The sequence below is a fragment of the Cervus elaphus genome, chromosome X, assembly GCF_910594005.1.
Source record: "Cervus elaphus chromosome X, mCerEla1.1, whole genome shotgun sequence".
NCBI classification, from domain to species: domain Eukaryota; kingdom Metazoa; phylum Chordata; class Mammalia; order Artiodactyla; family Cervidae; genus Cervus; species Cervus elaphus.
The window spans coordinates 67,272,017-67,299,157 of record NC_057848.1 but is presented as its reverse complement, the minus strand read 5'-3'; the positions used below and the strand labels follow the sequence as shown (position 1 = coordinate 67,299,157).

At 40.8% G+C, this 27,141-nt stretch overlaps 2 protein-coding genes across 2 annotated transcripts; both read left to right on the top strand.

Annotated features, from left to right (window-relative positions):
• The first annotated feature begins 5,634 nt into the window (after positions 1-5,634).
• LOC122689161 (spermatid nuclear transition protein 3-like) lies at positions 5,635-6,142 on the top strand. The gene is made up of 2 exons (XM_043895346.1): positions 5,635-5,751; positions 5,933-6,142. Exons 1-2 carry the CDS (start codon positions 5,635-5,637, stop codon positions 6,140-6,142), a joined length of 327 nt encoding a protein of 108 aa, XP_043751281.1.
• A 9,348-nt stretch (positions 6,143-15,490) lies between these two features.
• LOC122690160 (spermatid nuclear transition protein 3-like) lies at positions 15,491-16,158 on the top strand. Its single transcript, XM_043897171.1, has 2 exons — positions 15,491-15,607; positions 15,792-16,158. Exons 1-2 carry the CDS (start codon positions 15,491-15,493, stop codon positions 15,990-15,992), a joined length of 318 nt encoding a protein of 105 aa, XP_043753106.1. The 3' UTR covers positions 15,993-16,158.
• The last annotated feature ends 10,983 nt before the right edge of the window (positions 16,159-27,141 follow it).

Sequence of the window (27,141 nt, the reverse complement as noted above, 5' to 3'; positions counted from 1 at the left end):
AAAATTATTTTTCAGAGATAGGGTCTTTTTCAAAGAGCAAAACAAGTAGAATATTTTCTATAGATGTATCCTATATATAGGATAAGGCCTATGTATACTATCTTGACTTACACAGAGATACTTATAAATGTATATATTGGCATATATATGGAAAACCAAACGTACATAGAAAAAGTAAAAACATCATATAGTTCTAGAAGAAAGCCATGCAGAAACTAATGTTCCTCAAACTTAGGCTCTCAAAAAGACATGTACTTTATGATTCCATGTACATATGATTCTCAAAATGACAAAATTAGAGACATGGAAAAGAAATCAGTAGTCACAAGGGATTATGGAATAAGAATATAAGACTGTGGTATTAGGGAATTCCTTTAAGGTTACAGAACAGTTCTCTATCTTGAGGTGGTTATGCAAATACACATATATTTTTCATATATATATATATAAACATATACACATACATATACATCAATATTCATATAAAATATATTATAACCATAATACATAAGAGCTCTCAAACTCACTAATAAGAGAACAAATAAACCAATTAAAATGTGGGAAAATATTTGAATAGCAATTGGTTGACATCAGATATGACATAAGTTGTACAGATGACTCAGAAACACATACAATTTATTAAAATAATGAATAATTAGTACTGAATGCATATTAAGTTTGCAAATTGTATCTTGTCTAAAAGGAATAAAATAATTGAGAACATAAACAACGCTCAGGAAAAGAGAGAAACTTAAACTCTCCTCAGTGACTCATAAGAATGCAAAATGATAAAGACACTTTGGGAAATGTTTTGCATTACTCATAAATATCTGCACACTGGAAAACTGTGTAATCCCATTCCTAAATAACTCCCACATAAAACATGAATTTCTGTTCACATAAAACCCTTCATGCCAATGGTTATTGTGGCTCTATTAATAACAGCCCCAAACTGGCAACAACTCAAATGTTATTCAACTGGTAAGCCAATATACAAATGGTGCATCCATCCGATGGAATACTATTCAACAAGAAAAAGGGACATGCTCTTGATGATTGTAAGAACTTGAAAGTTTTTCAACTTAACAAGAACCAGATCAGAAAGACTACTGACAGTATGAGGTAATACGCACATGGAAAAACACTGACCATCACTAATAATTAGAGAAATAGAAATCAAATCACTAGGAGATATCACCTCACAGCTGTCAGAATGGCTATCATCAAGTCAAAAAGTCTGAAAATAACATATGGTGGCAAGGATGTGGACAAAAGGAAGCCCTTGTACAGAATTGGTGGGAATGTAAATTTGTGCACTCACCTTGGAACACAACGTGGAAGTTTCTTAAAAACACTAAAAATAGAACTACCATGTGACCCAGCTATTCCACGCCTAGCTATACATCAGAAGAAAATGAACACTAATTTGAAAAGATACATGAACCCCAAAGTTTATTACAGCCTTGTTTACAATAGAACAGATATGGAGGCAACCCGTGAGCAAGATGCACATGGTTCCTGTCCTCATAGCACTTGCCTGGAATATGAGATAAGCAAGCATTTGAACACCACAGTACTCCTCAGAAATACTGGTAGTTACATGTTTGTTGAGGTGGAAACATTCTCCCAGCATATGGTATAGAAAAGGAAGGCTACAATATAGCATATAGATTGATGCAATCTGTATAAATTAAAAAAAAAATCACTGATGTACATATGCTCATCCAAAAATATGTGTATCATATGTATACATTTAACATATACAATATATATGTTATAAACATTTAGGTAGAACAACAAAGACAGAATATGAACAGTATACATGTCTATTGACACACTTATTGGTGTTCTCTAATTTCATTTGTACACTCTTTTTGCAGTTTCCATACTGCTTTGCCTCGAGTATATATTTACAATTAGAAAACATTAATAATGCTCTTTCGAAGCAGGGTAACCCAGACATTAAATTAACATATGCCCAGGTGCCCCTTCAAGTTCTTCCCTCTTCCTCCAAGGCCATGTTTCTTCACAATTTCCCCATCATACCTTAGATTCCAGTTATATGCAAGGCATGTATAACCAGCTTTCTTGGGTCTCGGTGCCTATGCAGGTTCTCCCCCACTGTCTGGGAAACACTTTCACAGCTTTCCACTTGGTGATCTATCTACTTTAGGTGGCTCAGGATTCATCTCGGGTGTCTTTACTGAAAAGTACCCCTCCCCCACCTCCTTGCCATCAGGCTATGACAAATGCCTCTCCTCTTTACCGCCACAGCCCTGTGTGGTTTGTGTATGGTGAACCAACTCATCATGTAAATGAAAAGATAAGTTTACTATTACCTTCCTCCTTTTCCTGCCCTGTTCTCTCTCATCAGCAGCTCATCACTTTTTGGTCTTGTCCTCACTCACCTGGTCCCACTTGCACCAGCCTCTTGTTTTATTGAAAGGACATAGACAATGCCTTTTGGGGGCTTTTGCCCTGGCCATTTCCTTTCCCCAGTCTTTACTGCCCAAGATAGCCACAAAGTCACTCCCTCTTTTCTTTAATTAAGTCTTTGCTCAGATGTCCTGGATTCATAAGGCCTTCCGTCATTATTCTCTGGGGAGGAAAAACTCCCCATTTCTCATAACTCCTAAGGTTCTCTCTATAGTGTATAATTGACTATTTGTGGTTAGTATTAACCTTCCATCCTCACTGACTAGAATGTAAGCCCCATGAAACCAGGGTCCTGTGTATTGGCTCCCGTTGTGCACCGAGCACCCACAACAGTGCCCGAAATACCGCAGGGGGTGAATTAATACCTGTGAAGTGGGAAATAAGCATTACACCAAAGAATTTATGTCCATTTTTGCAATTAAATAAAACAAATCCAGACTAATGTAAGAAGGAACTTGATTTGAGATGACTAAGGCGATAGGGTCGTCTCACACACTACCTAAAAAATGCTGAGAATTCTCCAAGCTAGGCTTCAACCATACATGAACCAAGAATTTCCAGATGTTCAAGCTTGACTAAGAAAAGGCAGAGGAACAAGAGATCAGATGGACAGCATCCGTTGGATCATAGAAAAAGCAAGACAATTCCAGAAAAGCATCTGCTTCACTGACTAGGCTCAAGCACTGTCCTGTGTGGATCACAACAAACTCTGGGAAATCCTTAAAGAGATGGGAATACCAGACCCTCTTACCTGCCTCCTGAGAACTCCGTATGCAGGGAAAGCAGCACGAGTTAGAACTGGACATGAAACCTCAGACTGGTTCCAAAATGGGAAAGGGGTATGTTAAGGCTGTATATTGTCATCCTGCTTATTTAACTTATATGCAGAGTACATCGTGAGAAATGCAAGACTGGATGAAGCACAAGCTGGAAGACTGCCGGGAGAACTATCAATAACCTCAGATATGCAGGAGACACCACCCTTAAGGCAGACACAAAGAGGAACTAAAGAGCGCTACAGCATGCAGTCCCCAGGCTATTCCGTGGGCCCTCCAGCTCACCCACCGGCCCAAGTCTGCGTGAGCTCCAGGGCCTCTGGAAGAAGGCCTGAATCTGCCTCTAATCTCAGTCTCCTCCTGATTGCCACCACACCACCCATGACTTAATCACTTCCCCCCCCAATGGTCCCTCACTGACAGTAACCTGTGGGCATTGCCCACTGCAGTGCTGCCCAATAGCTAAGCAGGACAGCCAACAGTCACTCATTTACAACTGTTTGCTTGTGGCTGGGGCCCTCTGAGGCACCAAGCAATGGTTGGGCAACACCTGTTGCCTAGGAACAGGGTGGGTTGAAATGGAACACACCAATGGCTACCTGTTAAGGCTGTGCTCATCCTGCTCTGTTACACTGAAAAGAGAAAAAGAATCACTGTGAATTTAAGGTTTGTGAAAGTAGTTTTCAACGTGGGCTGGCCTGCACATTCTTGTTGGCTTTGAACTATTTTTACTATATGCTGAACATGTGATCAAGTGGCAGCGGTTGGAGGGGCACAGAGATAAGTGCTGGTGACAGGAACGCCTGGGAATATAACAAAAGGAATGATAGGCAAAAGTTAAATAAGTATGTGAAATAATCAGTCCTAATGAGATGGATGAAACTGGAGCCCCTTATACAGAGTGAAGTAAGCCAGAAAGATAAAGAACATTACAGCATACTAACACATATATATGGAATTTAGAAAGATGGTAACGATAACCCTATATGCAAAACAGAAAAAGAGACACAGAAATACACAACAGACTTTTGAACTCTGTGGGAGAATGTGAGGGTGGGATATTTCAAAAGAACAGCATGTATACTATCTATGGTGAAACAGATCACCAGCCCAGGTGGGATGCATGAGACAAGTGCTCGGGCCTGGTGCACTGGGAAGACCCAGAGGAATCGGGTGGAGAGGGAGATGGGAGGGGGGATCGGGATGGGGAATACATGTAAATCTATGGCTGATTCATATCAATGTATGACAAAACCCACTGAAATGTTGTGAAGTAATTAGCCTCCAACTAATAAAAAAAAAAAAATCTGAGGTTGGAAAGGAGTCAGTCAAAAAGATGCCGGCACACTGGACCCAAAGTGTCCTTATGTAACAGAGCAACATGGGCAGAGCCCTTCGCAGGTAGCCCTTGCTGTGCCGTATTACTCCGCCTCCTGTTACTAGGCAACAGGACTTGCTCGGCCATTGGTCAGTGCCTCACTGGCCCCACCCACAAGCAACCAACCATCAATGAGCTACGTACAGGTCCTTGCCCTGCTCAGCTATTGGTCAGCACTGCCATGGGCCCTACCTACTGATAATGGTCAAGGAGGGGTGACTGGGGAATTGATTCAGTCAAGAGTCAGTGGTGCACTGGTGAACTGACTCTTGACTTTGAGCACCTTGCTTTTTCGAACAGCAAAAATCAGGAATTGATTTCTGCTAGATGGGGCCAGTTGAGTTTCCCTACTCAATATGAGAGTTGAAGTGTCCCCAACAATTTTAGTGGAGGAGACATTTAAAACTGTCTTTGCTCTGATGTGTAATCTTATGGAGACTGTGTATTGACCTTTGGGCAGCAGACTGAGGATTCACCAAGTCTGGGGGTCGCTGAAGCTCATCACAGTAGATAAAATATCCAACCTGTTCTTAGTTACCTTTGTCCACTTAAAGTGCTTTCTCTTAAGTTCCTTAAGCCCTTCAAGAACCCCCAACAGGCAGAAGGTGATCTAGAGACGAAGTGCTTAGAGGACTCTGAAGGGATGAAGTGGGACAGAAAGGGTTCGGCAGATGTTCATGGAGGGATGAAAGAGGCATGAGTGTTGAAGTGGCACATATAAGTCAAAGGATGAAGGGAACGGAAAGGAAGTTTGAAAGTCATGAGGAGGAGCACCATACCCCTGAATCACCACTGCCCAGAATCAGACACACAGACATGTCAGCAGTGGGAAAGTTATATCACAGCCTCCCTCAGCATCCACTAGCCCATGTTGATGGGCACAGTGGTGCACTGTGATGTCTAAGCCCCCCAAACTACTATTGGCTGGCGCAGTGCCTAACGGACCAATCAGATTGAAGGGTGTGGCTCCTCATTGTCCTCAAAGGGTATAAATAGGGAGGTCAGAGGCTGAAAGTCTGGGTTAGGCCACTTCTTGGCACCATCATGACTAACGTAACCAGGAAGCCACGGCAGTCAAGAGGAGTTGCCATGCGGTTTGCTTCAAGGAAGAATGGAACAAAGAAGACCCTTTGTCAAAGGAGGGGCAGAGGCGGTGTCAAGGTAAGAAGATTCCAACTAAGCTTCCCATGTTCTCCATTGACTTTGCTGCCCAAGACCTCTACCCTGCCCATGCCTGCCACAAAAGCCCTCATTATCCCACATCCCTTTCTCATGAAATCTCCATTCCACCTCAGTTTTTATGTCCTTTCCTCAAAACTAATACCCTTGTCTTGTCTTCCAGGCACGAAATATGACCATGAGGGTCAGAAGACCTCTACAAGGTACCTTCAGAAAGAAAATCCGATCGTATGCTACTCAATCGACAAAGCTGAAGAAGACAAGAAAGGCAAACTGTTTCTTCTCTCGCTGTGGACGTAAGAAATCGAATCGAAGCCGGAAAAGGTACCAAACTGTGAGGCAGAGTCAAGGAAGGAGGCAGAATCCAAAGTGAAAATAAGCTCAGCCACCGCCAAAGAAGAGACCCTGGAGAAGTACAACGTGGGCAGCCAGTAAGTGAATAGCAAATGTCAGACATTTTAGAATTGTGACTCCAGAGGTCTGCTTTGTTAGCAATGGCCAACCAAGAAAAGACTCTCACACTAACATAGGAAGCCGATGGCTGCAAATAAAAGAAACATCAAATGGTGAAAAGATGATACGTGTGTGTGTGTGAATTTTCTGATGGAAGGGAGGGAGAGAAGAGAAGAGGTGGGCACTGGAAACGGGAGGGATATGTGATCCTGAGAGGTTGGGGAACAGACCCTGGGGTCCCCAGTTAGCCAGAGAGTAGAGGTGTGGAGTGGGTCAGGAGTCTGCACTGATGATGGATAACTCTGCTTAACACTTGATTTCAAGGGCAAGGAGTAGTGGTGTGGTGTTCCTCCCTTTGTCTTGGGTGTGGAAAGACATTAGGGTCTAGATGCCAGACCCAGATGGGAAGGGGTTTTCACATGGGGGTGGAGAATGTGAAACTCCCCCTGAGAAAGGCAGGCAGAAATCACCTCCTGGCCACCTACCTCATAATGGGGTTTGTTGCATCACTCACCTATGCTGTCAGCTAAAGGGGCTCAGAAGGCACAAAGTGCTGATACAACTAAAACCCACAACTAGCACTCCCAGGGACTCAAATAATGTTTGGAGGGAACTAACCAAATATTGTTTAGGCCACATATTTGCTAAGAAATTTTTGGGAGCATTGTATTCCCAAAGAAGGGCAGTGGTGGTGGCCCAATGCCGGTGCACGTTACAAACGGGATCACCCTGCACACAGAACTTTTTTTTTTTTTTTTGGTATGGGGGGCGGCTCTAGGTAGGTTTTGCAGGCGTAGTTCCCTGAACAGCGGTTGAATCTGCACCTTTCTAGTGTACCATGGAGTTCTATCCATTGGACAGACATGGAAGTCTGTACAGAGAATTTCCACATAAATACTAATATAAGACTGAGTGAAAATTGGTCTTGTAATTATCACCATATCCTAGGATTTCTAAACAACTACAGTCGTAAAACATTCTTCCCCAATAAAGTCTTTTGTTAGTCCAACTTCTACAAGTTTATCATGGTTTAAAAGAAAGAGTATGAAATATTTAATTTGGTGTTAACTTTCAATTTGAAAGGTTTAAAAATTCCAAGGAGAAGTTAAAGAAATATGGAGACATATAAGGCAGAGGCTCTGACGATGAGGATCCTGTGTGTCTTCAGAAAACTTTTTAGAAGCAACCAAAACACAGAGTTTCCCCAACAGCATCCAAAGAGTTGAGTTCAAAGTATAACTCAAAGATATGTTATCTTTGATCTGGACTGCAGCTGCCTAACTCAATCTTTCTGGCACTGTAACGCCTGGGAGACCCCACTGATGATTCAAAGTCAGTCACTGAATGTGATTTAAAATCTGTAAGAGTGAGAGACCCCCTGGGTGTGCGGCCCTTTTTTTTTTTTTTTAAGTTCTTTTATTTTCATTGATTTATTTCAAGTGGAGGCTAATTACAATATGATAGTGGTTTTGCCATACATTGTCATGAGTAAGCCATGGGTGTACATGTGTTCCCCATCCTGTATCTCCTCCTACCTCCCTCCCCATCCCATCCCTCAGGATCGTCCCACCACAACAGCCCTGAGCACCCTGCCTCATGCATCCAAGCTGGACTGGAAATCTGTTTCACATACATGTTTCAATGCTATTTGCTCAAATCGTTCCACTCTCGCCTTCTCTCACAGAGTCCAAGAGTCTGTTTTTACCTTTGTGTCTCTGTTGCTGTCTCACATATAGGGTCATTGTTACCATCTTTCTAAATTCCATTTATATGCGTTAATATACTGTATTGGTGTTTTTCTTTCTGACTTCCTTCACTCTATAATAGGCTCCAGCTTCATCCACCTCATTAGAACTGATGCAAATGCATTCTTTTTAATAGCTGAGTAATATTCCATTGTGCATATGTAGCACGGCTTGCTTATCCATTCGTCTGCCCATGGATATCTAGGTTGCTTCCATGTCCTGGCTATTATAAACAGTATTGTGATGAATATTGGGGTGCACGCATCTCTTTCAATTCTGGTTTCCTTAGTGTGTATGCCCAGCAGTGGGATTCCTGGGTCGTAGGGAAGTTCCAATTCAAATTTCTGAGGAATCTCCACACTGTTCCTCTCCAGCATTTATTCTTTGTAGACTTTTTGATAGGAGCCGTTCTGACCAACGTGAGATGGTCCCTCATCGTGGATTTGATTTGCATTTCTCTGGTAGTGAGTGATGTTGAGCATCTTTCTCTGTGTTTGTTAGCCATCTGTATGTCTTCTTTGGAGAAATGTCTGTTTAGTTCTTTGGCCCGTTTCTTGAGTGGATCGTTTGTTTTTCTGGAACTGAGCTGCAGGAGCTGCTTGCATGTTTTTTAGATTAATTCATTGTTCATTGCTTCATTTGCTATTATTTTCTCCCATTCTGAAGGCTGTCTTTTCACCTTGCTTATACTTTCTTTGTTGTGCAACAGCTTTTAAGTTAACTTGTGTCCTATTCATTTATGTTTTGCTTTTATTTCCATTCCTCTGGGAGGTGGGTCATAGAGGATCCTGCTGTGATTTATGTCAGAGAGTGTTTTGCCTATGTTTTCCTCTTGGAGTTGTATAGTTTCTCATCTTACATTTAGATGTTTAATCCGTTTTGATTTTACTCTTGTACATGGGGTTAGAAAGTGTTCTAGTTCCATTCTTTACAAGTAGTTCACCAGCTTTCCCAGCACCACTTGTTAAAGAGATTGTCTTTTCTCCATTGTATGTTCTTGCCTCCTTTGTCAAAGATAAGGTGTCCATAGGTGGGTGCATTTCTCTCAGGGCTTTCCATTTTGTTCCATTGATCTGTATTTCTGTCTCTGTGCCGGTACTATACTGTCTTGATGACTGTAGCTTTGTAGTATAGCCTGAAGTCAGGCACGTTGGTTCCTCCAATTCCATTCTTCCTTCACAAAATTGCTTTGGCTATCCAAGGTTTTTTGGTTTTCCATACAAACTATGAAATTGTTCTAGTTCTGTGATCTCTATAGAACTTTCAGAATGTGTCCTCAGTCATGATGGAGCAAGTGAAAGGATGAAATACTTTCCCTTCTTACTAGTCCTCAATTCCATTTGTCACTAAAAGGTTATTCATTTCTGAAGAGCTATCATGGCTAAAATGGAAGACAGATTTCTTGTTTGTGATATATAATGCAGACATCAATGTTTTTTTCCTGCAGACTTCAATCTATTTTTAATTATACTGATACAAATACTGATGAATAATTTATTTTTCTATGTAGATCAATACTAAGAATGATATGGATCCTTTCCATAATCTCATCCCCAACCTTTGAAACACTGCAGTTCTATACAGTATTGATGAAAGTCTGCTCCAACCTGCAATTACACCAATATCATCAGTATATTCCATGATTTTCTGATTGAACATTTCTCCAAAGCTCTTAATATAGGAATTTAATATGTGATAACACTTTCCTATTTATAGAAGCTCCATACCTAAGCATTAATTTAAAAAAAAAAAAGCATTAGATTTATAAAATGCTTACATTCAGCTCTACAACCATACCAGTACTTGACAGACGTTTGGCTGGCTGTCTTACCAAGAAACCCTGTCTATTCTGTAAATCAGTAGTGGAATTCCATGCATTTCTTTATGAAAATTATTTTTCAGAGATAGGGTCTTTTTCAAAGAGCAAAACAAGTAGAATATTTTCTATAGATGTATCCTATATATAGGATAAGGCCTATGTATACTATCTTGACTTACACAGAGATACTTATAAATGTATATATTGGCATATATATGGAAAACCAAACGTACATAGAAAAAGTAAAAACATGATATAGTTCTAGAAGAAAGCCATGCAGAAACTAATGTTCCTCAAACTTAGGCTCTCAAAAAGACATGTACTTTATGATTCCATGTACATATGATTCTCAAAATGACAAAATTAGAGACATGGAAAAGAAATCAGTAGTCACAAGGGATTATGGAATAAGAATATAAGACTGTGGTATTAGGGAATTCCTTTAAGGTTACAGAACAGTTCTCTATCTTGAGGTGGTTATGCAAATACACATATATTTTTCATATATATATATATAAACATATACACACACATATACATCAATATTCATATAAAATATATTATAACCATAATACATAAGAGCTCTCAAACTCACTAATAAGAGAACAAACAAACCAATTAAAATGTGGGAAAATATTTGAATAGCAATTGGTTGACATCAGATATGACATAAGTTGTACAGATGACTCAGAAACACATACAATTTATTAAAATAATGAATAATTAGTACTGAATGCATATTAAGTTTGCAAATTGTATCTTGGATAAAAGGAATACAATAATTGAGAACATAAACAACGCTCAGGAAAAGAGAGAAACTTAAACTCTCCTCAGTGACTCATAAGAATGCAAAATGATAAAGACACTTTGGGAAATGTTTTGCATTACTCATAAATATCTGCACACTGGAAAACTGTGTAATCCCATTCCTAAATAACTCCCACATAAAACATGAATTTCTGTTCACATAAAACCCTTCATGCCAATGGTTATTGTGGCTCTATTAATAACAGCCCCAAACTGGCAACAACTCAAATGTTATTCAACTGGTAAGCCAATATACAAATGGTGCATCCATCCGATGGAATACTATTCAACAAGAAAAAGGGACATGCTCTTGATGATTGTAAGAACTTGAAAGTTTTTCAACTTAACAAGAACCAGATCAGAAAGACTACTGACAGTATGAGGTAATACGCACATGGAAAAACACTGACCATCACTAATAATTAGAGAAATAGAAATCAAATCACTAGGAGATATCACCTCACAGCTGTCAGAATGGCTATCATCAAGTCAAAAAGTCTGAAAATAACATATGGTGGCAAGGATGTGGACAAAAGGAAGCCCTTGTACAGAATTGGTGGGAATGTAAATTTGTGCACTCACCTTGGAACACAACGTGGAAGTTTCTTAAAAACACGAAAAATAGAACTACCATGTGACCCAGCTATTCCACGCCTAGCTATACATCAGAAGAAAATGAACACTAATTTGAAAAGATACATGAACCCCAAAGTTTATTACAGCCTTGTTTACAATAGAACAGATATGGAGGCAACCCGTGAGCAAGATGCACATGGTTCCTGTCCTCATAGCACTTGCCTGGAATATGAGATAAGCAAGCATTTGAACACCACAGTACTCCTCAGAAATACTGGTAGTTACATGTTTGTTGAGGTGGAAACATTCTCCCAGCATATGGTATAGAAAAGGAAGGCTACAATATAGCATATAGATTGATGCAATCTGTATAAATTTAAAAAAAATCACTGATGTACATATGCTCATCCAAAAATATGTGTATCATATGTATACATTTAACATATACAATATATATGTTATAAACATTTAGGTAGAACAACAAAGACAGAATATGAACAGTATACATGTCTATTGACACACTTATTGGTGTTCTCTAATTTCATTTGTACACTCTTTTTGCAGTTTCCATACTGCTTTGCCTCGAGTATATATTTACAATTAGAAAACATTAATAATGCTCTTTCGAAGCAGGGTAACCCAGACATTAAATTAACATATGCCCAGGTGCCCCTTCAAGTTCTTCCCTCTTCCTCCAAGGCCATGTTTCTTCACAATTTCCCCATCATACCTTAGATTCCAGTTATAAGCAAGGCATGTATAACCAGCTTTCTTGGGTCTCGGTGCCTATGCAGGTTCTCCCCCACTGTCTGGGAAACACTTTCACAGCTTTCCACTTGGTGATCTATCTACTTTAGGTGGCTCAGGATTCATCTCGGGTGTCTTTACTGAAAAGTACCCCTCCCCCACCTCCTTGCCATCAGGCTATGACAAATGCCTCTCCTCTTTACCGCCACAGCCCTGTGTGGTTTGTGTATGGTGAACCAACTCATCATGTAAATGAAAAGATAAGTTTACTATTACCTTCCTCCTTTTCCTGCCCTGTTCTCTCTCATCAGCAGCTCATCACTTTTTGGTCTCGTCCTCACTCACCTGGTCCCACTTGCACCAGCCTCTTGTTTTATTGAAAGGACATAGACAATGCCTTTTGGGGGCTTTTGCCCTGGCCATTTCCTTTCCCCAGTCTTTATTGCCCAAGATAGCCACAAAGTCACTCCCTCTTTTCTTTAATTAAGTCTTTGCTCAGATGTCCTGGATTCATAAGGCCTTCCGTCATTATTCTCTGGGGAGGAAAAACTCCCCATTTCTCATAACTCCTAAGGTTCTCTCTATAGTGTATAATTGACTATTTGTGGTTAGTATTAACCTTCCATCCTCACTGACTAGAATGTAAGCCCCATGAAACCAGGGTCCTGTGTATTGGCTCCCGTTGTGCACCGAGCACCCACAACAGTGCCCGAAATACCGCAGGGGGTGAATTAATACCTGTGAAGTGGGAAATAAGCATTACACCAAAGAATTTATGTCCATTTTTGCAATTAAATAAAACAAATCCAGACTAATGTAAGAAGGAACTTGATTTGAGATGACTAAGGCGATAGGGTCGTCTCACACACTACCTAAAAAATGCTGAGAATTCTCCAAGCTAGGCTTCAACCATACATGAACCAAGAATTTCCAGATGTTCAAGCTTGACTAAGAAAAGGCAGAGGAACAAGAGATCAGATGGACAGCATCCGTTGGATCATAGAAAAAGCAAGACAATTCCAGAAAAGCATCTGCTTCACTGACTAGGCTCAAGCACTGTCCTGTGTGGATCACAACAAACTCTGGGAAATCCTTAAAGAGATGGGAATACCAGACCCTCTTACCTGCCTCCTGAGAACTCCGTATGCAGGGAAAGCAGCACGAGTTAGAACTGGACATGAAACCTCAGACTGGTTCCAAAATGGGAAAGGGGTATGTTAAGGCTGTATATTGTCATCCTGCTTATTTAACTTATATGCAGAGTACATCGTGAGAAATGCAAGACTGGATGAAGCACAAGCTGGAAGACTGCCGGGAGAACTATCAATAACCTCAGATATGCAGGAGACACCACCCTTAAGGCAGACACAAAGAGGAACTAAAGAGCGCTACAGCATGCAGTCCCCAGGCTATTCCGTGGGCCCTCCAGCTCACCCACCGGCCCAAGTCTGCGTGAGCTCCAGGGCCTCTGGAAGAAGGCCTGAATCTGCCTCTAATCTCAGTCTCCTCCTGATTGCCACCACACCACCCATGACTTAATCCCTTCCCCCCCCCAATGGTCCCTCACTGACAGTAACCTGTGGGCATTGCCCACTGCAGTGCTGCCCAATAGCTAAGCAGGACAGCCAACAGTCACTCATTTACAACTGTTTGCTTGTGGCTGGGGCCCTCTGAGGCACCAAGCAATGGTTGGGCAACACCTGTTGCCTAGGAACAGGGTGGGTTGAAATGGAACACACCAATGGCTACCTGTTAAGGCTGTGCTCATCCTGCTCTGTTACACTGTAAAGAGAAAAAGAATCACTGTGATTTTAAGGTTTGTGAAAGTAGTTTTCAACGTGGGCTGGCCTGCACATTCTTGTTGGCTTTGAACTATTTTTACTATATGCTGAACATGTGATCAAGTGGCAGCGGTTGGAGGGGCACAGAGATAAGTGCTGGTGACAGGAACGCCTGGGAATATAACAAAAGGAATGATAGGCAAAAGTTAAATAAGTATGTGAAATAATCAGTCCTAATGAGATGGATGAAACTGGAGCCCCTTATACAGAGTGAAGTAAGCCAGAAAGATAAAGAACATTACAGCATACTAACACATATATATGGAATTTAGAAAGATGGTAACGATAACCCTATATGCAAAACAGAAAAAGAGACACAGAAATACACAACAGACTTTTGAACTCTGTGGGAGAATGTGAGGGTGGGATATTTCAAAAGAACAGCATGTATACTATCTATGGTGAAACAGATCACCAGCCCAGGTGGGATGCATGAGACAAGTGCTCGGGCCTGGTGCACTGGGAAGACCCAGAGGAATCGGGTGGAGAGGGAGGTGGGAGGGGGGATCGGGATGGGGAATACGTGTAAATCTATGGCTGATTCATATCAATGTATGACAAAACCCACTGAAATATTGTGAAGTAATTAGCCTCCAACTAATAAAAAAAAAAAAAAATCTGAGGTTGGAAAGGAGTCAGTCAAAAAGATGCCGGCACACTGGACCCAAAGTGTCCTTATGTAACAGAGCAACATGGGCAGAGCCCTTTGCAGGTAGCCCTTGCTGTGCCGTATTACTCCGCCTCCTGTTACTAGGCAACAGGACTTGCTCAGCCATTGGTCAGTGCCTCACTGGCCCCACCCACAAGCAACCAACCATCAATGAGCTACGTGCAGGTCCTTGCCCTGCTCAGCTATTGGTCAGCACTGCCATGGGCCCTACCTACTGATAACGGTCAAGGAGGGGTGACTGGGGAATTGATTCAGTCAAGAGTCAGTGGTGCACTGGTGAACTGACTCTTGACTTTGAGCACCTTGCTTTTTCAAAAAGCAAAAATCAGGAATTGATTTCTGCTAGATGGGGCCAGTTGAGTTTCCCTACTCAATATGAGAGTTGAAGTGTCCCCAACAATTTTAGTGGAGGAGACATTTAAAACTGTCTTTTCTCTGATGTGTAATCTTATGGAGACTGTGTATTGACCTTTGGGCAGCAGACTGAGGATTCACCAAGTCTGGGGGTCGCTGAAGCTCATCACAGTAGATAAAATATCCAACCTGTTCTTAGTTACCTTTGTCCACTTAAAGTGCTTTCTCTTAAGTTCCTTAAGCCCTTCAAGAACCCCCAACAGGCAGAAGGTGATCTAGAGACGAAGTGCTTAGAGGACTCTGAAGGGATGAAGTGGGACAGAAAGGGTTCGGCAGATGTTCATGGAGGGATGAAAGAGGCATGAGTGTTGAAGTGGCACATATAAGTCAAAGGATGAAGGGAACGGAAAGGAAGTTTGAAAGTCATGAGGAGGAGCACCATACCCCTGAATCACCACTGCCCAGAATCAGACACACAGACATGTCAGCAGTGGGAAAGTTATATCACAGCCTCCCTCAGCATCCACTAGCCCATGTTGATGGGCACAGTGGTGCACTGTGATGTCTAAGCCCCCCAAACTACTATTGGCTGGCGCAGTGCCTAACGGACCAATCAGATTGAAGGGTGTGGCTCCTCATTGTCCTCAAAGGGTATAAATAGGGAGGTCAGAGGCTGAAAGTCTGGGTTAGGCCACTTCTTGGCACCATCATGACTAACGTAACCAGGAAGCCACGGCAGTCAAGAGGAGTTGCCATGCGGTTTGCTTCAAGGAAGAATGGAACAAAGAAGACCCTTTGTCAAAGGAGGGGCAGAGGCGGTGTCAAGGTAAGAAGATTCCAACTAAGCTTCCCATGTTCTCCATTGACTTTGCTGCCCAAGACCTCTACCCTGCCGCCCATGCCTGCCACAAAAGCCCTCATTAGCCCACATCCCTTTCTCATGAAATCTCCATTCCACCTCAGTTTTTATGTCCTTTCCTCAAAACTAATACCCTTGTCTTGTCTTCCAGGCACGAAATATGACCATGAGGGTCAGAAGACCTCTACAAGGTACCTTCAGAAAGAAAATCCGATCAACAAAGCTGAAGAAGACAAGAAAGGCAAACTGTTTCTTCTCTCGCTGTGGACGTAAGAAATCGAATCGAAGCCGGAAAAGGTACCAAACTGTGAGGCAGAGTCAAGGAAGGAGGCAGAATCCAAAGAGAAAATAAGCTCAGCCGCCGCCAAAGAAGAGACCCTGGAGAAGTACAACGTGGGCAGCCAGTAAGTGAATAGCAAATGTCAGACAGTTTAGAATTGTGACTCCAGAGGTCTGCTTTGTTAGCAATGGCCAACCAAGAAAAGACTCTCACACTAACATAGGAAGCCGATGGCTGCAAATAAAAGAAACATCAAATGGTGAAAAGATGATACGTGTGTGTGTGTGAATTTTCTGATGGAAGGGAGGGAGAGAAGAGAAGAGGTGGGCACTGGAAACGGGAGGGATATGTGGTCCTGAGAGGTTGGGGAACAGACCCTGGGGTCCCCAGTTAGCCAGAGAGTAGAGGTGTGGAATGGGTCAGGAGTCTGCACTGATGATGGATAACTCTGCTTAACACTTGATTTCAAGGGCAAGGAGTAGTGGTGTGGTGTTCCTCCCTTTGTCTGGGGTGTGGAAAGACATTAGGGTCTAGATGCCAGACCCAGATGGGAAGGGGTTTTCACATGGGGGTGGAGAATGTGAAACTCCCCCTGAGAAAGGCAGGCAGAAATCACCTCCTGGCCACCTACCTCATAATGGGGTTTGTTGCATCACTCACCTATGCTGTCAGCTAAAGGGGCTCAGAAGGCACAAAGTGCTGATACAACTAAAACCCACAACTAGCACTCCCAGGGACTCAAATAATGTTTGGAGGGAACTAACCAAATATTGTTTAGGCCACATATTTGCTAAGAAATTTATGGGAGCATTGTATTCCCAAAGAAGGGCAGTGGTGGTGGCCCAATGCCGGTGCACGTTACAAACGGGATCACCCTGCACACAGAACTTTTTTTTTTTTGGTATGGGGGGCGGCTCTAGGTATGTTTTGCACGCGTAGTTCCCTGAACAGGGGTTGAATCTGCGCCATTCTAGTGTACCATGGAGTTCTATCCATTGGATAGACATGGATGTCTGTACAGAGAATTTTCTCTTAAATTCTAATGATGAGAATCCTGTGTGTCTTCAGAAAACTTTTTAGAAACAACCAAAAAAGACTTTCACCAACAGCATCCAAAGAGTTGAGTTCAAATTTTAACTCAAAAATATGTTTTCTTTGATCTGGACTGCAGCTGCCTAATTCAATCTTTCTGGCAGTGTAACGCCTGGGAGACCCCACTGATGATTCAAAGTCAGTCACTGAATATAATTTAAAATCTATTAGAATGAAAGACCCCCTGGGTGTGCTGCCCTTTTTTTTTTTTAAAGTTCTTTTATTTCAATTGAATTATTTTCGTATGATGCTAATTACTTTACAATATTGTAATGTTTGTGCTATACATTGACATGAGTCAACCATGGGTGTACATGTGTTCCCCATCCTGAAACCCCTCCCTTCCTCCCTCCCCATCCCATCCCTCAGGGTCATCCCTCCGCACCAGCCCTTAGCACCTTTCCTCAATAATCAAACCTAGACTGGCAATCTGTTTCACATATGATAATTTACAAGTTTCAATGCTATTTGCTCAAATCGCCCCACTCTACACTTCTCTCACAGACTCCAACATTCTATTTTTACATCTGTGTCTCTTTTTGCTGTCTCACATATAGGGCATTGATACCATCTTTCTAAAGTCCAGTTATATGTGTTAGTATACTCTATTGGTTTTCTTTCTGACTTATGTCACTTACGTCACTCCAGCTTCATCCACCTTATTAGAACTGATGCAAATGCATTCTTTTCAATAATGAGTAATATTACACTGTGCCTGTGTACCATGGCTTGCTTATCCATTCATCTGCCCATGGATATCTAGGTTGCTTCCATGTCCTGGCTATTATAAACTCTGCTGTGATGAATACTGTGGTACATGTGTCTCTTTCAATTCTGGTTTCCTCAGTGTGTATGCATAAGAGTGGGATTCCTGGGTCGTAGGGATGTTGATTTTGAATTTTTGTGGAATCTCTACATTGCTCCTCTGCAGCCTTTATTCTTTGGAAACTTTTTGATTGGAGCCATTCTGACCAACGTGAGATGGTCCCTCATCGTGGATTTGATTTGCATTTCTCTGATAGTGAGTGATGTTGAGCATCTTTCTCTGTGTTTGTTAGCCATCTGTATGTCTTCTTTGGAGAAATGTCTGTTTAGTTCTTTGACCCGTTTTTGAATTGGTCGTTTATTTTTCTGGAATTGAGCTGCAGCCGCTGCTTGTATATTTTTGAGTTTAATTTGTTGTCCATTGCTTCCTTTGCTATTATTTTCTCCCATTCTGAAGGTTGTCTTTTCACCTTGCCTATTCTTTCCTTTGTTGTGCAAAATCTTTTAAGTTTAATTAGGTCCTATTCATTTATTTTTTCTTTTATTTCCATTCCTCTGGGAGGTGGGTCATAGAGGATCCTGCTGTGATTTATGTCAGAGAATGTTTTGCCTATGTTTTCCTCTAGGAGTTTTATAATTTCTTTCCTTACTTTTAGATCTTTAATCCATTTTGAGTTTATTCTTGTGTATGGGGTTAGAAAGTGTTCTAGTTTCATTCTTTTACAAGTAGTTGACCAGTTTTCCCAGCACCACTTATTAAAGAGATTGTCTTTTTTTCATTGTATATTCTTGCCTCCTTTGTCAAAGAGAAGATTTCCATAGATGCGTGGATTTATCTCTGGGCTTTCTATTTTGTTCCATTGATCTATAGCTCTGTCATTTTGCCATTACCATACTGTCTTGATGATTGTTACTTTGTGCTATAACCTGAAGTCAGGCAGGTTGGTTCCTCTAGTTCCATTCTTCTTTCACAAAATTGCTTTGGCTATTCGAGGTTTTTTGTAGTTCCATACAAATGTAAAATTATTTGTTCTTGTTCTGTGAAAAATACCATTGGTAGCTTGAGAGGGATTGTTTTTAACTTATAGTTTGCTTTGGGTTGTATATGCGTTTTCACTATATTGATTCTTCCAAGCCATGAACACGGTATATTTCTTCATCTATTTGCATCCTTTTTGATTCCTTTCACCAGTGTTTTATAGTTTTCTATATATAGGCTTTTTTTTTTCTTTTTAGGTAGATATATTCCTAATTATTTTATTATTTTTATTGCAATGGTGAATGGAATGTTTCATTAATTTCTTTTTCTGTTTTCTCATTGTTATATAGGAATGCAAGAGATTTCTGTGTGTTGATTTTATATCCTGCAATTTTGCTATATTCATTGATTAGCTCTAATATTTTTCTTGTGGCATCTTTAGGGTTTTCTATGTAGAGTTTCATGCCATCTGCAAAGAGAGTTTTACTTCTTATTTTCCAATCTGGATTCCATTTAGTTATTTTTCTTCTTGAAATGCTGTGGCTAAAACTTCCAAATCTATGTTTATATTGGTTGTGAGAGTGGATACCCTTGTCTTGTTCCTGACTTTAAGGGATATGCTTTCAATTTTGCATCTTTGAGGATAATGTTTGCTGTGGGTTTATCATATATGGCTTTTATTATGTTGACATATGTTCCTTCTATGCCTGCTTTCTTGAGGATTTTTATCATAAATATATGCTGAATTTTCCCACAGGGTTTCTCCTCATCTATTGAGATAATCATATGGTTTTTATCTTTCTTTTTTTTAATGTGGTGTATAACTTTGCATGATTTGTGGATTTTAAAGAATCCTTGCATCCCTGGAATAAAGCCCACTTGGTCATGATGTATGATCTTTAATATGTTGTTGGATTCTGTTTGCTAGAATTTTGTTAAGGATTTTTGCATCTATGTTCATCAGTGATATTGGACTGTAGTTTTCTATTTTGTGGCATCTTTGTCTGGTTTTGGTGTTAGGGTGATGGTGGCCTCATTGAATGAGTTTGGAAGTTTGCCTTCCTCAGCCATTTTCTGGAAGAGTTTGAGTAGGATAGGTATTAGCTCTTTTCTAAATATTTAGTAGATCTCATCTGTGAAGCCATCTGGTCCTGGGCTTTTGTTTGCTGGAACATTTCTGATTATAGTTTCATTTTCTGTGCTTGTGATGTATCTGTTAAGATTTTCTATTTTTTTCTGGTTTAGTTTTGGAAAGTTATACTTTTCTAAGAATTTTTCCATTTCTTCCAAGTTGTCCATTTTATTGGCATATAGTTACTGATAGTAGTCTCTTATGATCCTTTGCATTTCTGTGTTGTCTGTTGTGATGACTCCATTTTCATTTCTAATTTTGTTGATTTGATTCTTCTCCATTTGTTTCTTGATGAGTCTGGCTAATGATTTGTCTATTTTATTTATCTTGTCAAAGAAACAGCTTTTGGATATGTTGATTTTTGCTATAATCTTTTGTCTATTTTGCATTTATTTCTGCCCTACTTTTTGTGATTTCTTTCCTTCTACTAACCCTGGGGTTCTTCATTTCTTCCTTTTCTAGTTGCTTTAGGTGTATAGTTAGGTTATTTATTTGATTTCCCTCCTGTTCCTTGAGGTAGGCTTGTATTTCTATGAACCTTTCCATTGCTGCTGCTGTAGCTAAGTCACTTCAGTCATGTCTGACTCTGTGTGAACCCATAGACGGCCCCCCAACAGGTTCCCCCATCCCTGGGATTCTCCAGGCTTAGCACTGTTTTTACTGAGTTAAATAGGTTTGGGGTTGTTGTGTTTTCATTTTCATTTGTTTTTATGCTTATTTTGTTTTCTTTTTTTATTTCTTCTGTGATTTGTTGGTTATTCATAAGTGTGTTGTTTAGCCTCCGTGTGTTTGTATTTAATAGGTTTTTTTTCCTGTAGTTGATATCTAATCTTACAGCATTGTGATCAGAAAAGATGCTTGAGATGATTTCATTTTTTTTTTTAATTTACCAGGGCTAGATTTATGACCCAGGATGTGATCTATCCTGGAGAATGTTCCGTGTGCACTTAAGAAAAAGGTGAAATTAATTGTTTTGGGGTGAAATGCCCTATAGATATCAATTAGGTCTAACTGGTCCATTGTATCATTTAATGTTTGTGTTTCCTTGTTAAGTTTCTGTTTAGTTGATCTATCCATAAGTGTGATTGGGCTATTAAGGTCTCCCACTATTACTGTGTTATTGTCAATTTCCTCTTTCATACTTGTTAGCATTTGCCTTACATATTGTGGTGTTCCTATGTTGGGTGTGTATATATTTATAATTGTTATATCTTCTTCTTGGATTGACCCTTTGATCATTATATAGTGTCCTTTTTTGTCTGTTTTCACAGCTTTTATTTCAAAGTCTATTTTATGTAATATGAGTATTGCTATTGCTGCTTTCTTTTGGTCTCCATTTGTGTGATATATTTTTTTCCAGTCCTTCACTTTCAGTCTGCATGTGTCCCTAGGTTTGAGGTGGGTCTTTGGTAGACAGCATATATAGGGGTCTTATTTATTTATTTATTTTTATCCATTCTGCCAGTCTTTGTCGTTTGGTTGGGGCATTCAACCCATTTACATTTAAGGTAATTATTGATACGTATGTTCCTGTTGACATTTACTTTGTTGTTCTGGGCTTGAGTTTATACACCTTTTCTGTGTTTCCTGTCTGGAGAAGATCCTTTAGCATTTGTTGACGAGCTGGTTTGGTGGTCCTGAATTCTCTGAGCTTTTGCTTGTCTCTAAAGCTTTTGATTTCTCCTTCATATTTGAATGAGATCCTTGCTGGGTACATTAATCTGGGTTGTAGGTTTTTCTCTTTCATCACTTTAAGTATGTCCTGCCATTCCCTTCTGGTCTGAAGAGTTTCTATTGAAAAATCAGCTGTTATCCTTATGGGGATCCCCTTGTAGGTTATTTGTTGTTTTTCCCTTGTTGCTTTTAATATTTGTCCTTTGTGTTTGATCTTCATTAATTTGATTAATATGTGTCTTGGGGTGTTTCGCCTTGGGTTTATCCTGATTGGGACTCTCTGGTTTTCTAGGACTTGGGTGGCTATTTCCTTCCCCATTTTAGGGAAATTTTCAACTATTTTCTCCTTGAGCATTTTCTCATGGCCTTTCTTTTTGTCTTCTTCTTCTGGGATTCCTATGATTCGAATGCTGCAGTGTTTAATATTGTCCCAGAAGTCTCTGAGGTTGTCCTCATTTCTTATAATTCTTTTTTTTTTTTTCTATTTTCTTCTTTTGTTTATTTCCACCACTGTATCTTCCACCTCACTTATGCTATCTTCTGCCTCAGTTATTGTACTTTTGGTTCCCTCCAGAGTGCTTTTTATCTCAGTTAATACATTATTCATTATTGATTGAATCTTTTTTATTTCTTCTAGGTCCTTGTTAAACATTTCTTGCATCTTCTCAATCTTTGTCTCCAGACTATTTATCTGTAACTCCATTGTGTTTTCAAAATTTTGGATCATTTTAACTATCATTATTCTGAATTCTTTTTCAGTTAGACTCCCTATCTCCTCCTCTTTTGTTTGGATTGGTGGGGTTTTATCATGTTCCTTTACCTGCTGAATAATTCTCTACCTTTTCATCTTTTTTAGGTTGCTGTGTTTTGGGTGGCCTTTCTGCATACTGGAAGTTTGTGATTCTGCTTTATTGTGGAGTTTCTTCCCTGTGGGTGGGGTTGGACGAGTGGCTTGTCAAGGATTTCTGATTAGGGAAGCTTGTGTTGGGGTTCTGTTGGGTGGAGCTGGATGTCTTCTCTTTGGAGTGTAATGAAGTGTCCAGTAGTGAGTTATGAGGTATCTATGGGTTTGGTGTGACTTTTGGCCACGTGTATTTTTTGTATTCAGGGTTATGTTACTGCTTTGTTGGAAAATTAGCTTGGAATGTCTTGCTCTGAAACTTGTTGGCTCTTGGATGGAGCTTGGTTTCAGTGTAGATATGGAGGCTTTTGGATGAGCTTTTGTTGATTAATGGTCCCTGGAGTCAGGAGTTTTCTGGTTTTCTCAGGTTTTGGTTTTAGGTCTCCTGCTCCTGGCTTTCAGCCTTACTCTCATAGTAGCCTCAAGACTTCTCCATCCTTACAGCACTGATTATAAGACATCTAGGTTAATGGTGAAAAGATTCTCCACAATGAGGGACACCCAGAGAGGTTCACAGAGTTATATGAAGAAGAGGGAGGAGGGAGATAGAAGTGACCAGAAGGAGAAGAGAGGAAATCAAAAGGGGAAAGAGCAGTCTAGCTAGTAATCAATTCCCTATTTAGTCTCCACAGTCTGGAACTCTCAGAGAGGTTCAAGGAGTTCCATAGAGTAGAGAAGAGGGAGGAAGGAGATAGAGGTGACCAGGAGGAGTGGAGGGGTGTCAAAAGGAGAGACCAGTCTAGCCTGTGATCAGTTCCCTAAGTTTTCTCAACAGCCTGGAATACCCAAAGAGAGTCACAGGGTTAAGTAGAGAAGAGAAGGGGGAGGGAGGAGATTGAATTGACCTGGGGTAGAAAAAGCAGAGTCAAACAGGGAGAGAGCAATCAAGCCAGTAATCACACTCTTAGATAAAAATGGGTACTGAAGATTGGATTCTTAAAGGTACAGAATTGATAACAAATACCAAAAAGCAAAGATTAAAAACCTAGAGTAGAGGTTAGACTCTCAAAAATGCAACATTAAAAAAAAAATCCCAAAAGTTATATATAAAAATACATGAAATTTGCTTTAAAAATTGGGTCTTTTTTGGCAAGGTAATAGTAGGTTTTAAAAATGGAAATTAAAGGAACAATAAAGAACTTAAAAATAAAAAAAATTAAAACTTAAAAAAATGATAATCATAAAATATATCTAGGAATTTCTCTGGAGCTGTTGAGGGTAGTGTGTGGTCAGTTCAGTTTCAGATAGTTCCTTGTTCCACCTTATAGTTCTTCTCAAGGTCTATAGGCCCCTTCCAATGTGGCCAGTACTAACTACAGGGTTTTAATCTGTTGCACCTGTCACTTCTAAAGCTGTTCCCTCTTTGTTTATTTTGGCTTCCTCTGTTTGCAAGTCTCTTAAGTATCTAACTTTTGCCCTGACACAAAGGGATGAAGGTGGTCATTTATTTAGGCTCACTTGTTCAGTTGTGCTGCGGGGAGGGAGGAACACTGCAAACAAATATCACTGGCATGTGTGGGGAGTGCTCGCAGTGTCTGGGCCACACTGGGTTTCCCTTCACTCATGGCGTGTGTGCTTTACCAATCTACACTGCTCAGGCTCTAGGTTGTTCTGCCAGGGAACTGGCTAAGATGGGCCTTGGGTTGTGTGCACTTCCCAGATCTATGTCGCTCAGTTCAGGTTCTCAGGTATTCCACGAAGGCATAGACTCAGTTGGGCCTGCGTTTTGTGCCCTTCCCAGGTCCAAGCAGCTCAGGCGACCAGGTGCTTGTTGAGTGCACTCTTCCCAGCAGGGCGGTTTGTCTTATCACCTACCCGGTCCCAGCTGCTCGGTTTCCTGGGTGCGCAGTGGGAGCACCATCTCAGGTGTGCCATGTGTCTCTTCTGGGGTGCTGATCTCTGTCCACAACCCTCCTGATGGATGTCAACTGTCCAGGATCCCAGGAAGACTTGGTTAGCAAGTGGGAGCCTGCTCACAGTTGGGTAGGGGATGCTGTCTCTGGGGCTGAGTTTGCATTTCATCTGGCTCTGGCTGTCACCCGCCTGCCTCCCTACCTCCAGCGGGTGATGGGTTGGTCCACAGCTGGATAACGCTCCTTCCCTATTTGCTCAGTCCTTTGCTCTATGAGCAGGTCCAGCAGTGCCTTAGGTTAGAGCTTTTCAGGAAAAGTTCTCTCTTTTTCCTCTTTTTTATTTTTTCCCCTCTCTGGCTATCCCACAGTTTAGGTTGCTATCTCATGTTAGTTCCCTCAGATTGCCTTCAGAGCAATCAGGTCCAGTCCTTACCCTAAGCAATGCAGCCTGCACCTCCCTGTTCAGCCCCCACTTACTGGTGGCGGACACGAGCATCTGAGCTACTTCTCCACTGATAGTTGCAGTTAGGCATGTAATCTGTGGGTTTTGTTTACTTATTTTTTTTCCTCATGGTTATGTTGCCTTTTGAGATTCCAAAACTCTACACAGACCCACCATTGAGAGGGTTTCCTGGTGTTTGGAAACTGCTTCTCTTTTAAGACTCCCTCCCTGGGACGGGTCTCCATTCCTAAGTCTTTTGTCTCTTCTTTTATCTTTTATATTTTGTCCTACCTCCTTTCAAAGACAATGCACTGCCTTTCTGGGTGCCTGGTGTCCTCCGCCAGTGTTCATAAATTGTTTTGTGGTATTTGCTCAGCGTTCAAATGATCTTTTGATGAATTTGCATGGGAGAAAGTGGTCTCCCCTTCCTATCCCTCCACCATCTTAGGACAGCCCTCCAACAACCCAGTTTAAAATGGAGCTAAAGACCTTAACAGGCACTTCACTGAAGAAGATACAGAGATGTCAAGTACGTACATGAAAACTACTTCACATCCTGTATCAGCAAGGAAATGCAAATTAAAATAATAAGACACCACTTGCTGTTGTTTAGTCACTCAGTTGTGTCTGACTCTTTTGTGACCCTGTGGGCTGTAGCCTGCCAGACTTCTCTGTCCATGGGATTTACCAAGCAAGAACACTGGAGTGGGTTGCCATGTTCTCCTCCAGGGATCTTCCCAACCCAGGAGTTGAACCCATGTCTCCTTCCTTAGCAGGCAGATTCTTTACTGCTGAGTCAATGGGGAAGGCCAAGATACCATTACGTACCTATTAAAATGACTAGAATCTGGAACACTGACAACTGCAAATACTAGTGAGGATGTGAAACAAGAATTCTCTTTCATGGCTGGTGGGAATGCAAAATGATATGGCTACTTTGGAAGACAGTTTGACCATTTCTTAGGAAACTAAACATACTGAACACATGATCCAACAATCATGCATCTTGGTATTTAGCCAAAGGAGTTGGAAACATGTCCACACAACACCTTGAACTCAGATATTTCCAGCAGCTTTGTTCATAATTACCAACACTTGGAAACAACAAAGATGTCCCTCGGAGCTTCTCTAGTGGCTTAGTGGTAAAGAATCTGCCTGCAATGTAAGAGACCAGGGTTCGATCCCTGGGTTGAGAAGATTCCCTGGAGGAGGAAATGTCAACCCACTCCAATATTCTTTCCTGGAGAATTCCATGGACAGAGGAGCCTGGCAGGCTACAGTCCATGGGGTCACAAAGAGTTGGACATGACTGAAGCAACTGAGCATACACACATCCTTATTCTATATTCTTGATCTAAGTTATAAATGTTCTGTTATATAAAATCCTATTTGTCACTGGTGCGGCAAAATGTTCCTCCGTAGGTAAATGGATAAGCAAACTGTGGTTCATCCAGATGATAGAATATTATTCAACCCTAAAATTAAATAAGCTATAAAGTCATGAAAAGACAAGGGGGAATCTTAAATGTATATTACTATGTGAAAGAAACCCTTATGAAAATTCTACATACTATATGATTCCTACTATATCACATTCTGGAAAAAGTAAAATAAAAAAGTTTCAGAGGTTGCCTGGTCCTGCGGGGAGGAAGCTATGTATAGATGGGGAACAGAGAATTTTTAGGGCAGTGAAACTATACTGTGTGATATTCTAGTGGTGGATGTCATGTCAGTCATGTCATAAATTTGTCTAAATGTACACAACATACAATACTACAAATGAGCCCAACTGTAAACTATAGACTCTAGTTGACAACGATGCATCAAAGAAGGTTCAGCTTAGCTTTTCTGGTGGCTCAGATGGTAAAGAATCTGTCTGCAATGCAGGAAACCAGGTTTCAATCCCTGTGTCAGGAAAATCCCTTTGAGAAGGGAATGACAACCCACTCTAGTATTCTTGCCTGGAGAACCCCATGGACAGAGGAGCCTGGCAGGCTACAGTCCATGGGGTTGCAAAGAGTCAGGCATGACTGAGAAACTAACTCACTAACACTAACTAACAAAGTAGCACTCTGGTGAGGGATGTTGATAGTGGGAGAGGCTCTGCATGTGAGGGGGCACAAGGTATATATGAAATCTCTGTACCTTCTGTTCAATTTTGCTTTGGAACTAAAACTGTTCTAAAAAATAAAAGCAAATTTAAAAGTAGGGGAAAACATATATATGGCAAATGTTGTGCTTCCTGACCATACATAATATAACTGTGAAATGAGCAACAAAGCAACTGTTACTATCCCTGGGGGGCTCTATTCTTAGCCATCAGAAGTAAAATACTAAAACCTGCAATGAATGTGGTTAAAATAAATATGGTGAATGAATTAAA